The following is a 14,552-nucleotide window of genomic DNA, read 5'->3' as shown; positions in this document are numbered from 1 at the left end:
AGACTGAAGCAGAGGTTCCGCAAATTATGCTGTTCTTCTTGCATAGCCTATTATGCACAAAGTTAATGCTTGGCTAATAAACACCTGCTGGCAGGATTTGAATGTAAAGATGGGCTAATGACAAGTAGCCTATCTAGTGCGTATAGCTAATAAAATAACCAATGTGGAAATGATGGGTTGTTTCTAATCACGTCTTTTCTCAACAGTATAGGTCAATGCTTTCTTGATATGATGATGTGTTTTAATGTAGGCCAATTAAAAGAATGGAGTTCGAGAATTTCACGCAAAATAGTTTTCGAATTTATTTTCGTTTCGGGTTTTTTCGTACATTCTGCTCGCCCTATGGGTGGGGTGTATATGAATGGAGATTCATATAAATGTACTTTTTTTCATACAAATCATACGAGTCACATTAGTACGAAATTGCGATTGGGGGTGGTTAATCACATTCACATCCAGTGAGGCTGTTCTTTTTTCCCCCTTCTTTTTTTTTGTTGTTAAATTTTCCCAATTATTATTTAGGGTTACTAAATATTTATCATTACAATGCAAACAACCTTTTTATTTATGAAATACAAGTGGTGTGGCTAGTGATTTAGGAAACGGTGGAGTAGGCTATACGTTGCAGAGTGTGCATGGATTCCGCAACAGGTCACATAATAGGGTGAACAGCTGACTCGAGGCGTGCTGGCAGATGGTTGGTATAAGCCGGGTGGTGGTGGTGGTGGTGTGTGTTTGGTGGGGGGGCTCACATTCATTGTTTAGTTATTTGAGCCTCACGCACAGACAATAACCCCATCCAGTAGCAAGAAAAGATGGAAAAGCTTCTTCTTACAGAGAGGAAATGGTCTAAAAAAAAAAGTTGAGAAAAATCTCATTGTTTTGGCCGTCTGCTGCTTTCTACCCGCAGATGTCAGTCGCTCAAACTCATTTGCGATTCGTTTTTCTTTGTAACCGTTGGATTTTCTTACATATTTTAAATGTAGTAGTCTTATAAAGAAAGAAAAATAATCATAAAGAAAACCATTCAAACTGGGATTTTTTTCACTGAAATTTCAAAGACTTGTGCCCTATTCATGGCGATGTCCCTTGAATATGCTATTCCAACAAACAGCCGTTAACTGCAAGAAGTCTGAAATCAGACCTCTAAAAAATGACTTCATTTCTTTGTCCTTTGAATATACCCAGCAAGCAATTTTGCATTTAACAGACGTCTAATAGCCGTCCCAACACAGCCCTGACGTCTTGGCTAAAACAGAATTTGGGCTGTCAGTGAACATTTAAACGACGTCTAACCATAGCCCAAGAATAGTTCTCTAGAACATGAACATGTCAAATAAATGAAACCAATTGCACCTTGTACAATCACTGTTTAATTTGCTTACATGATGGAATATCACACATCTCACAAGTTATGTTGGCAAAAACGACGTAACCAAATTCAAGGGTTAGGCTACTCATAACCGGACTTTATCGGGTCTATAGTTAACCGAGACGGTGAAATTAAGGCCATCGCTTGCTGGGTAGTCAGTTACTGCAAAAACGCCAGAAAAAAGAGGACCTTTCAGTTCTCCAAATACGTATTTGCCCCTCCTCTTTTTCGAGCTCCGCAACCCATTCATACTAGGTCCCAACAGACTCGCGCAGCATCATCACGTTCTTATGGTTTTAAACGGGCTCCATCCCCATCCTCTCCAGTTACAGGGTAATAGTCAGAGCACGTAACCTCTACAGAGCATCTTGTGGATGTTTTCATTCCTATTCTGAGTGGGTTTATTTATCAGCACATCTGCAGACGTTGTTTGGGAAGTGAATGTTGCTCATAGAACAGGTGAGCGAGTGGACAACGCACATAGAGTTTGAATGGGTCTCGAAAAAGGATACATCTACACCAAGATAGCAAGTTTCTAAAAAAAAATACCCCAAAACTTTCAAAAAGAACAACGGAGGACATCACGGCCCATTTCGGACAATCTCGGTATTCTACAAATCGAGGAAATCGTCAACAGAATCTTCAGATTATTTTGAGTGTTTGTTGAAGGCAAGTGCTTCTGCAGTTTGCACAATTTTGTGGTAAATGTTTGGGAGTCAAGATCACTCGACAAGAAACATCACCGAGTTGAAAGTGAGAACTTTTGAAGAAGAAATGGATCCTGTTCGTTCTTGGGTGCGGAATGTCGGAGTTATTGATGGAAACATAGCGGCACAGAGGTAGGCTATTCTGCATTGATGCACACTAAAATATTTTAATCTGTTCATGTCTTTCTTTACCTACAAAAACACCACCTAAAGACTGGGAATATTTGTTATTGACTGTTCTGTAATCTTGTAAATTGAGCCCATATCCTATACCACACAAATGTTAAACTATTAGCCTACCAGCCAAAAGAACAGAGCATAAATGTAGGATTAAAATGATTGGTAACACTTTAGTTTAACTTCAGGGCATACTTCTCAATATTAACTGGTTGCTTATTAGCATTACTAATATTGGACGTTTATAACTTTGCATGACCATATTCTACATCCCTTAATTCTATCCAATTCCTACCCAATACCCAAACTTAACAACTACCATACCAACTATTAATAACTAATTAGGAGTAGTTGAGAGTTAACAACAAGAATTGGACCCTAATCTAAAGTGTGACCAATTTATTAAAATAACTATTAACTTAAGTTGTAAAAATGTTTCATTTCCCCACGTGCTGTTGTTATTAGCGTATTATTAGCAGTGGTATTAGCAGCCTATTAGTAGTATTAGATGTCAACTACTTTCTCTCAGTTAACTTTTGTTTTTATAACATTGCAAAAACAGCAACAGGTCGGGCTCTTTTGTTGCGGTGGACGTAAAATGACACCGGAGATTAATAGCGTCAGAGCTCAGCCTTCAGTGCTGTTGTAGTTTGAGGTGACAGAGTCACGAGCCGAATGAAAGAGGCAAACAAGACAATACAATGAAACCCTATTGTCTCGTGTTGATATACTTTAAGACGCTTGAGCGCGTCACTTGAACGGCGATTGTTTGTGACGTTATTTTTTACTTTTCATTTCTTGCTCATTTGAAGAGTGAATATCTATGCTTTGAACTATTTGTCGAACGTTGATATTTTAGGAACTCAAATTCAAATCGTTAAGTTGACTGCAGTGGTGGTAACTCCAAATAACATTAGGCTAATAATAGGGCTATTAATATTAACGAAAAAACACAAATTTAGCCCACTGTTTGCCTTTAAATGTATAGGTTTTGATAAGTCGATCATTTGTCTGATTTCAATCTATAAATGAATCGATGTTAACGACAGCTGCGTTTTCGCCAAAACATTGTTGAGTCGCCGATGCTTTTGTGAAATGCAGACCGCTGTTTGTTGTCAGGTCTGCTTATAAATAATTTCGTAGTCAATTTGCTTTTTGCTTATTAGGCTAGGCTATGTCGCGTTAAAGACTGTAGCTTCTTTCCTGCTTTTGGTTGGTTTATTTTACCACAAGTCCTTGTGCATAAGTTATCATCAAATGGTACATTAGGCCTATTGGAACAATCCTAATAAACAAAACTGATTTGTTGGTTACATTTGGGTGGTTCAATAAGTGCACTGTGCTTTTTAAAGACTTTTGATTTATCTGATATTGTAAACACAAACGTGTGCAAAATGTAAGCACTTTAATTAGGTGAGAGCAAATCATATGAATTAAACAACGTTTAAAAACGTGACAACAATGTGCTCAAACACTCTCAAACTGTTATTGTTTTCACCAGGTTATAAAGATTGACATTTTTATAGGCGGAATCAGTGGGAATGTAGCTCCAAAGTGGAAGATTTTTTTCATTTTGATCATGTCAGAGACATGCATTACGAATTGTACTGAGATTGTTATTTTTAGTGGATGGTATTATATCAGTAAATGGTCAGTTGTATGGATTGTGACCAAAAAAAATTAATAAATAAACTGTGTGTTTTTTACTCTCCAAAACCCTACATCCATAGTGGAGTGGCTTTATCCCGTGCTCACTTTGAAAAGCAGCCTCCCTCCAATCTCAGAAAGTCCAACTTCTTCCATTTTGTTCTGGCACTCTATGATCGCAATGGGCAGCCTGTGGAAGTGGAGAGGACAGCATTTGTTGACTTTGTGGAGCAGGACAAGGTATATTCTAAGATTGCACACTACTGGATTTTAAGTTAAAGCTTGAGCTTCAAGAGAAAATGAAACCTTATAAAACATAGAAGATGTATGGAATATTTTAAATTAGAGAAGCCATTCTTGTACTCTGTCACTTATTTTACATTAACTCCCTCCTGCCATCTCTTCCTTCTTGTCTGTCACCTATGTCCATTTTTTCCTTACTTTTAATCCATCCTTGGTAGGCAAGACACAGCCTAATGCAAGTTCTCAAGCACAAAAAAAGAGGACTACCTATTACAGTTTTTAAAATTTGCTTTAGCACTTTTGGTGGAAATTTTTCAAAACTCAGACTGATCACACTTGTAAAACTATAGCATATATATATCATCTGTATGTTTTCCTGCTTGTTTAAATGTTAGTTTTGCATATAGCTTAATCAAGATTCTTTGTCCTTCCCTTGCCTGTCCTTGCTGTTCTTCTAAGGAGCAGACAGGAGAAAAAACCAACAATGGGACTCACTACAAACTCCAGCTCCTCTATAGTAATGGTATGCTCATAATTTCTCTTCTCTCATATACCTTTATGTCCATTATAGACATGATTCTGTCTGTTGGGACATATAGGATTCCACATTTGCAGTTCTTGCATCCATCATTATGCATTAAATAATATTTAAACAGCTTATGTGGTTCCAAATTTGAAGTCATTTTTGTATCAGGAGTGTGACATCCACAAGGTTTGTTTGTTGTTTTTGTTTACAGGTGTTCGCACAGAACAAGACCTTTATGCACGTCTCATTGATTCCGTCACTAAACAGGTAAAGCACCACCTTCTTGGTCTTCTGGCCAACATGTTGTGAGTTTTGCTCTGTGTGTTGCTGACCTCTTTTAAACTCTGCTTTACATGGTTCAGCCCATATCATATGAAGGACAGAACAAGAATCCAGAAATGTGTCGTGTTCTGCTAACTCATGAGGTCATGTGCAGGTGAGTCAAAAACACAATCAAACCAATATATTTTTAATGAAAAAATGTCTGAAAGAGTGCAGCAAATTTACTCTACAATGACTCCAGCCACTTCTAAATCACTATTCTTAAAAATATAGGTTCTGTCATCAATGGTTTCATGAAGAACATTTAAAGGGGTGGTTGCATGCGATTTCACTTTTTAAACTTTAGTTAGTGTGTAATGTTGCTGCTTGAGCATAAACAGTATCTGCAAAGTTACAGCGCTGAAAGTTCAATGCAAACGGAGATATTGTCTTTTAAAGTTATGGCAGTTTATTGCCTACAAAAACGGCCGGTTTGGACTACAACAAGCTTCTTCCCGGGTTGGTGACATCATAAACCCTTGCTATTAACCCCGCGAACACACAACAAAGTGGGCGAGGCCACGTCGCAGTCATTACGAAAGAGAGAGAGCTGTTGCAGAACTACAAACTACATTTGGCCATCTAACCAATCTAAGACCATTGCGTTTTTCGGAGGGATGGGCTTCACAGAAGCAGGAAGCAAACAAGCCGTTCAAAGGACAGTGGAGACAGCGGTGTGGAATAAAGGTAAAATATAAGAAAAATACGGCGTTTAAAAAAAAAGAAGTATTAAGACATGTTATACTGCGCCCCATAAACACAACCAAGCCTAGAAAAAAACCACGGAACCACCCCTTTAACATCCATGGAACATTTTCATTGTGCAAAAGGTTCTTTATAGTGGAAAATGGTTATTTAGATTATTAAAAGGTTAAAAATGGTTATTTTAAGAACTGTTCACTGAAAGGTTCTTTGGGGAACCCAACATGGTTCTTCTGACATTACTGTGAAAACCCCCTTTTGGAATCTTAATTTTTAAAAGTGTATTTAAAATAAGTATAAGTATCTTTGACTATAATGGGACTAGGCCACATCCTCTCATGAATAAAAAGGGGAGGTACTTAAACATTAGAAATGTATACACTGCAATATTTAGTAACATTCATTCATGATTTCAGCCCCTGGAGAGGACATTTGCCCCACACATCTCAAACACTGCGCTAAAACGCACAAACAACACACGCTATCTTGTCTTTGGTAAAATGTTCATAGCAGTAGTAGCTTCTGTGTTTGAATTCCTAGCTAGAAGTTTACATAAAAGAAATACATCTTCAGGAAACATGCTGAATGTTCTGCCTTATAACAACCAAAAGCATTTCTAGAGTCAGTTTCGCTCTAAGCCTGCGATGATGTTCTCAGAAGATAATAGTATATATAGATGATGATTTAATATACTAAAGCGTCTACACTAATCCAGATACATATATATAAATATTTTTACATCTTGGCCTTCCGTCCACACTGAGATTGTGTTTTTGTCCTGCGAAGACAGCTTTTTGAAGACGCTTTCACAAGTGGATACATTTAAAATGATTTCATGTTGTAGTGTAGTCTGTGAAAATGGAGGTATTCGAAAATGATGGCGCATGTTTAGTCATGTGACGCATATACACATGTACTGATAGATATGGTTATACGGCATGTGCCTGCTATGTACTATTCTCTTTCATAATTTTGCTAAAGATAAAGGTTACTTTGTACAACCTTCATATTACATTCCTGCAAAGATGACAGAACATTAATTTGCGAAACTGCGGCAAACATGAGGACAGTTTTGTTTTATGCACCAGTAACTGTCAGAAGAATAGAAATATATTATGTCTGGTCTGGTCAGTGAGCTTTTATTGGAAACACTTTATTTTATGTTCTTGTGACACGTTACATGTACTTACTATAGTAATGACAGTAAATTATGCATATTTACATGCAACTAACCCCAAACAAAACCCTAACCCTATAGTAAGTACATGTTAATTAATATTATTCAGTACCTAAATGTATAATTACACTGTTAAGGACACCTTCAAATAAAGTGTAACACTTTTGTTCTGTTTGACGCATGCACGGTAAGATGCTTTTATCATTTTCCGATGTTTCATTTTGGACGAGAAACTTTTTGAAACAAAAACGCTGTTTTCAAATATTTACGAATGAGTGTAGACTTAGCCTAAATATCATGAACTGAACAAACATGAGCATTTTCTGTACAGTACAAGTAAAGCTCATTGGAAATATATATTTAATATATAATTATTTATATATATATATATTTTTTTTTTGCAAAATACTTACCAATACATACAAACCACTGCAGGTTCCAGCTGAAATGAACACGAGGCAGTACAAACAGCAAATGCTATTCCTTTTCACACAAACAAATATTTTTAATAAAAACTTATTTTTGCACGGTTCTTTGCACAATACTATGTTATGACCGCAAAACACTTTTACCATCGTGCGTCATTTGTAAAATAATGTATTTTTGCATTTGCATCACATAACCAGCTTCATATATGTATGGCTTTTGTGACGTAGTAAACTTGCTCAGTAGCTCCCCTGGTACAGCCTTGCACTTGCAAAGTAGGGCTCAAAGACTGTTAGAAAGCAAGCTAAAATATTGTGGTTGCTTCAGTAAATGTGATTTTTATCTCATGTTTGACTTAGTTAACACAATCGGGATGTTTAGGATTTAGTGTAGGTGGTGCGTTATTTTAATAGAGCATTAATTATTCGGAGTGTCTATTTACACCAAGTGCAAATAGCGTGCCTTGTTTGCAAATACAAATAACAATGCCTGGTTGAGTCAAACAAGATTAAAAAAAGACGTATATATTCCAATATTTTCAGTGGTGTAGTCAGTAAAGCGTAAAGCTTAGAGGTCTTGGTTTTGACGCGTTCGACGCGGGTTCGAATCCACCTTTTGCCGATCTCGCTCTTCTCCCTTTTTCCATCACATATCACATCGGAAAGGCATTTACTTTCAATACAAATTAAGAAAATGTTCTAAAAATGAAAATAAAGTGCCTAATGAAATGTTTAATAATAATCTAAGCATTTATTGGGTGGGGTTAGGGGAAGGTGTAGGGTGGGCTTTTATTGTCCCATTAAGGCGGCATCCATTTAATAATTGTAATAAATATAATAATTTACACTGTTATTATTGCCTCCTGTTAATGTACAACAATACTGAGGTGCAAATAGTATGCATCTGTCAAAATAAAGTATAAATTGCATGTGATTACTATTTACACATATTGCAAAGAACACCAACTTTTACATGGTGTAAAAAGAATATATCACTATTTTCACTTAGTAAATAGCATCTACAGCTATTTGCACGAACTGCTGTGATACGTGCAACAGCCACCTTCACTTTTATCTGTTTCGGATAGAACACTCCTTTAGCTTCACTCACTTGACATTTTCACTTTGAAAGTGTTGTGAAACGTGCAAGACGCAACGTAATGTCATTTTGCATAAATGTCGCCACAGGCACGTTCTTCCAATGAGCCTGGGATGGAACGAGCACGAGCACAATGTCCAAGAGAGTACATGGTAGCCGGGCCAAGAGAAAAAGGAACAGCAAGTGTCACAGGAGACAGAAAAGACAGGGGGTGTGCGGTGACCTCAGGCTTGAGGACAGCATTAGGGAGGGCAGAGGGGGAGTCAGAATTGGCTCTGCCCCCATTGTGTAGCCAGCAGATGCCCGAGTGGGCGCTCACAGCTGGTTAATAACAGAGCTGATGGGGAAGGGGGTGCAGAGGGCAGGCGACACAGCTGGGGAGTGACTCTGTCTGACGGGGGGACCGTGGGGTGGGGGAAAGGAGAAAGCATATAGGCAGATGGCCAGGGGTGGGGGGCACTTTTGTTATGCTGGTGGCGTGGTGCATGAGGTGGGGGGATTGTGTGTGGGAGGGGGGGGGGCGTGCCCTGCGCAGACAGGAGGTCCACCGTGTGTGTAGGGTCGTGTTTGTGTGTGTATCCTTTAGAACCAGGGATTGAGCTTGATCATTCACAATCAATGTGACAGATTGCGGGCCTGTCTTAATTGTAGTGGTCTTATGGAGCAAGTTTTAATAATTCATTATGTTCTCTTTTTCCATACAAAGTCGCTGCTGTGAGAAAAAAAGCTGCGGCAATCGCAACGAGACACCATCCGACCCTGTCATCATTGACAGGTAAGTCCAGTCAAAAAACACAAGTTTGAGTGATTCATATGTTCACACAATCCACAGTATGTTTTGCTTAGATTTTGTGCAGGCTGTGTTATTTAAGGGAAGGAAAACCTGAGAAATGATCATTTTGAGGAGTCTCCTAAGACTAGAACACTAAAACTAGGGTCAAACTGACCAATAAAGTCTCTTTGGGACACGTTTGGTTTACATGCAAAGAATTTTAGGGCCACCATATCGGTATCGGCCGATATATGTACATTTGTAATGTTATCGTTATTAGACCGATAAGAAAATTTGGCCGGTATATTAAAGCTGATAAATAATGGATTATTTCCTTCAGCTGAGACATTGATGGTTTTGAATTGCTTGAAATATGATTGGAATCACTTCAAAAAAGTTGCAGTGCAAGTCTGTCATATAGGCTACATAAAATTATAATGAGAACATTATAATTGTGTGCTTGGGACATGGCTTTTATTGGTGAGACTTTTGTTTTTGTAACCAAAATTGCTTTATCGGCCAAAATCGTCTTTCAATTACAAAGAATTATCGGTTATTGGTATCGGCCAAGATTTTCATAACGGTGCATCCCTAAAGAATATAAGTCATTTTTATCTAGCGACTGGGGTTTGAGAATGAACCCATCTGTCCTTCTTTATTCATTGCATCATTGCAGTTTCTTTGGCTACTTATTTTCTCCTTTCCCTACTCACTACAACACTTAAATGCTATTTCTTTTGCTCTCTTATGCATTCGAAATCTCTCTTTGCCTCACGACTTGATCAGCTATCTTTCAAAGATATGGATAATACATTTTCACATATCCCTCTATACCTCTCTCTCCCCCCACTGTTCCAGCTAACAGTGTTTATAAAGCGTCTCTGAGGATCTGCTCTGTCTTTCTCACGTCAAGAGTGGAAAAAAATGGATGGTTGTCTCATAGACTTTCCCAGAATTCCTTAGCACCACAGCTGTTTTTATAGTTTTCTCTGTGAGTCTTCACTCTCTACTTTCTCTCTCTCTCTGTTTCTCTCTCTGTGTCCTATCTGTTCCTTCTATCTCTTTAATTCTCAAAACAAGCTCAGACCTGCCCATAGTTTTAATAAAATGAAGGGATTAGACAGCTACGTTTGATATTGACAGATTTTTTAGCTTATATATTGCATCATTAGTGCATTAGGATACTTCTCAGATTTAGCACAGCAAACAAAAATTTTGTTTACATTTTTTTGGTTTAGCTTTTTTATGTACTGTGTACCATTTCTTTAAATCATGGATGTGTTTAAATTGCCTGTTGTGTCTATAAGAAGTGCTACATCATTGATAGATTCATACTTTACCATATTTTCATGGCTACATGATACCGTTTGCTGTTTGAAAGACCAAGGGACTTACAAATGAGAGTTGACATAGATGTTTAATATATTTATTAGAAGATATTCAAGTATTTTTTAATCAAGTATGTTTTAATACCCTTCACACTCTCGTTTTCTATGCCACCTACAAGCTTTCCGCCTAATATTGATATAATTAGTCAGCCTCATCAGGACACCTCCCCGATCCATGTGGGAATTGGGATCCCAAAGCACCTACACCCCCCTGCTTTTTTAATCTGTGTCCGTTTTGTTTGGACCTGCTGCTCAGTCTGTCTGTCTCTCCACCCCCTTTCTGCCTCCACAACTAATCCAGTTATTAGCAGAAGGGGAGAGAATAGCTCTCAGCTGATGCTGAAGGAGGCTTTTGTCACATTATATGATCCCCCACATCTTCCCTTGGCTCTTCTTGCTGCCAGAGATTACGGCCTAGCTTTTTATCATTACCTGTCCATATGTTAGGCTATATTAAGCATGCATTTTTGCACATTGAAACCTTCATTTGTTTCTTTTAGTTAGTTTATATAATTGTATGTCTCATCGTGGGCTTGTGCATATTGATTGAAAGGCCAACTTAGTCAATCCAACAATCCATGACTGATCAATACCACACATGTGCTTTGGCGACATACTTTCATCTTGTGGATGAAAGCTACTGTTTTAAAAATGTCTCATGCAAATTGGCTATAGGGATAATATGTTAATGAACATTTTGGTTGGCATATGTTGACCACGAGGCGTGCGTGTGTACCACTGATCTATACTTGATTTACATATTCGTTCATATAAGAGCTAATTCTGACAAAACCAGGGACATCTGGTGCTATTATCATCATTTATTAAAAACAAAAACAAAAAAACAATATATATATTAAGTAATTTTTTTAATTGTAAAAAAGTGTTGAGTTAAAGTATGGGTTATAGTATTTAGCTGTATATGGAAATGATTGAAGTTCATGGACTTCATTAATTTAAGTGTGTGTGTGTGTGTGTGTGTGTGTGTGTGTGTGTGTGTGTGTGTGTGTGTGTGTGTGTGTGTGTGTGTGTGTGTGTGTGTGTGTGTGTGTGTGTGTGTGTGTGTGTGTGTGTGCATGTGTGTGTGTGTGTGTGTGTAAGGTGGTATACCTTACATTATGGGGGATAAAAAATGTCCTCACAAAGATGGCAATATCCGGAAATCCTTGTCCTTGTGGGGAAAATTTTTTGGTCCCCTTGAGGAAAACAGCTTATAAATCATACTAAGTGATGTTTTTTTGAAAATATAGAAATGCAGAACGTTTTTCTGTGATAGGATTAGGGGATATAATATACAGTTTGTACAGTCAATGTCAATGGAAAGTCCCCATAAAACATGAAAACGTGTGTGTGTGAACCTACTTAACTTTATTTTGGTGACAAATTTGTAGAACTTCTGCAGAAGCTCTGAGCTAAACATGACAAAAAACAAAAACAAAAATCACAAAACCAGTGTTAACTCCTTTAACACATTTTATTGTAAAAATGCAGGAAAAAAAGGTGGTTAAGGTTATACGTTTTTATAACTGTATACAAAGACGACAGAAGTCTATGCAATGTTCCCATTTAGACAGCTAAGTAAAAGTGTCAATTTATTTTCAGTTGTTTGTAGTGTTATGCAAAACATGGCTAAATTGGATTTGCAAAAGTTTGGCGTGAAAGCACTAATTGTGTATGGCTTCATAGGTAAAGAAAGGTTTCTGAAAGTCCTGGTATATATCCTGGTATATATCTTAACCTTTGTAGTAAATGTACAGCTGTATGGACTAACAGCTTGAGACTCAGCAAGTCAGAAACAGGTTCAATAAATGGATGCATATGATTAGTGAGGGTTGAAAAGAACTGTTGAAAAGAAGGAGAGGGTTGAATAGGGATCAATCCCATGGTGGGTTTTGTGGGTTTTCAATCTATATAGGTTAAAACAAACAAAATAGTCAATATAATCTTATCAATAGAATAAGGCTACTGCAAGAATAAGGCAGATTGATTGGTATATGCTTGTGTTTTTGTTGGCCTTTTATTGTAACTGTCAAATCTGTTTACAAATATTGTTTTAATTAGTATAGTTTGTAATATCTACACAGAATTTGGATGCAGGTCCTCTGTTTTCAGCTGCCTACTAAAGTTTATACTGTGCTTTTGTTGCCTTTGAATGAATGAAATCCTGAATTCAGGATTTATAAATTGAAAATGCCAGAAAGCACAAACGTTGGTCCACTTGCACAACTCCAGACAAATTCCACCATTTCCAATCGTTCACTCATTTATGAAGGTTTTACATTTTCAACGCATTTTGAACACATCCAAATTACAACAAACTAAACTACAGCTGTAAAATACAAATGAATCCTATAACTCACATCCTTAATCCTGAGGAGATAAAGCATAAAAATAGAAGTATAGCCAATTACTTACGAAAAAAAACGTGGGTGCGAAATCGTTAGCCAAGCCATAAGGCCAATTTAAGTATTTATCAATAATACAAACATTTAGTTTTATCATTGCATATCTGTATTTGAAGCATCAAACCAATAAACAGCTCATATTTAATGTCATTCTTACCTTTTTTAGTGTCTTTGGGTTGCCAGCAGTGCAAATTCAGTCCTGAACATAGTGTTTTTGCAACAGCCAAATCCAATTGTTTAGTCTTGTAAATCAATTTTGATAAAAAATATATAGAAAATGCACACATCTAAAAAGCCTAGTCAAGATTACTCAAGATAATACACACACCATTTAATTGTATAAAACAAAAATAAAAAAAACATGTTTACAACAACATTAGTTAGGCTACTGAAAATATTAAGTAAAGTACCAAACATAGATTTATTTGTTGAAAATATAGATTTTTTTGTGTGTTACAATTACAACCCCACAGAGCCATTGTTCCCAGTGTATTCTTAAATTTAAGAGCCACAGTAGCAATTAGACGTACACTTGAAAACAAGCCTCAACAAACTTGGGGCTGTTGTTTTTAAGACTGGTCTGACGTAGCATTTCATTCGCATCCTTAGTTCTATCTGCAATGAGTGCTCTGAAAAAAGAAGGAAAAAAAATCACAGTAATAGGAATGGTACCATCTGTCCCCTCTCACTTTGCTAATCAAACCCAGGGGAGTGCAAAACTATTGGATCAATAAAGAGAAAGACAATTAACTGCTGCTGAAGGGAAAATGAACAGCACTAACAAAGAGTGAGCACTATAAGACAAGTGAAGGTGAAGTGTAATAACAGCATTTCTTAATAGTTTTGTATTGTAAACATTACAGTTTTAAGAACAGAATGTGTAGTAATTGTTTATGATGGAATGCAATTCTGAATTCTACCATATTCATGTTCACTGCTAACATATTCATTATACACAATTTGGACCAGATATTTGGAATCTGAGTGGTGAGATAAAATTAACAGTCAACAGACAATTAAAGGTAATAAAATAAAACACGTTTTTTTCTGCTTTGAATACTCAAGCCCCTTCATTTTTTCACATTTTGTTATGTTGCAAACGTATATGTTAAAATGCTCTCAATTATTTATTTTTTTGTGACTCCTCACTGTAAACCTGAATAAGTTGGTGAAACTCAAACAAATTGATGTAATCAGTTGCATAATTTTTTTAAGTTAAGAAATGTAAAGTTTAAGAAAGCAGAACTACTCCTACAGTTTAATTGCTCTTAACTTGAAAAATTTGAGTAAGCTAATTCATACATTTAACTTAAAATGATCATGTAATCTCAACTTAAATATTTTTAGTAGTGGACATTTGGCTAGCTTTAACTAGCTAATTCAATAAATGACAACTGCTAATGTAATGTAACACAACAAACACTACTAAATCTCCCACTTAACATTAATCTTGCACAAAAAAAAAAACATTAATTAAACGTTTAATTTTAGCATTTACTCTCCATTTTGAGTGCCATGGCAAAGTATGCTGGGAAATAGAAATGTAAATTTGTCTAAATGAAAAGAAACAAGTTCATAAAACTTAAATCAA

General features: G+C 36.7%; 1 protein-coding gene across 3 annotated transcripts in view; it reads left to right on the top strand.

The window, feature by feature from the left end:
- Positions 1-1,696: 1,696 nt before the first annotated feature.
- The window catches only part of ebf2 (EBF transcription factor 2), a 41,876-nt gene continuing 29,020 nt past the window's right edge, over positions 1,697-14,552 (top strand). For 2 of the 3 annotated variants that reach the window (XM_079814453.1, XM_079814451.1), the window contains exons 1-6: positions 1,697-2,211; positions 3,987-4,143; positions 4,612-4,669; positions 4,884-4,939; positions 5,035-5,108; positions 9,103-9,171. In XM_079814453.1, the coding sequence (XP_079670579.1) occupies positions 2,078-2,211; positions 3,987-4,143; positions 4,612-4,669; positions 4,884-4,939; positions 5,035-5,108; positions 9,103-9,171 (548 nt within the window). In that variant the 5' untranslated portion in view covers positions 1,697-2,077. Of the gene's footprint in view, positions 2,212-3,986; positions 4,144-4,605; positions 4,670-4,883; positions 4,940-5,034; positions 5,109-9,102; positions 9,172-14,552 lie in introns of all 3 variants that reach the window. The other variant, XM_079814452.1, reaches the window with a different exon arrangement.

Source organism: Gobio gobio (genome assembly GCF_949357685.1).
Source record: "Gobio gobio genome assembly, chromosome: 4".
Lineage (NCBI taxonomy): Eukaryota > Metazoa > Chordata > Actinopteri > Cypriniformes > Gobionidae > Gobio > Gobio gobio.
Note: the sequence above shows the minus strand (reverse complement) of the source record. Positions and strands in the feature narration are given on the sequence as shown.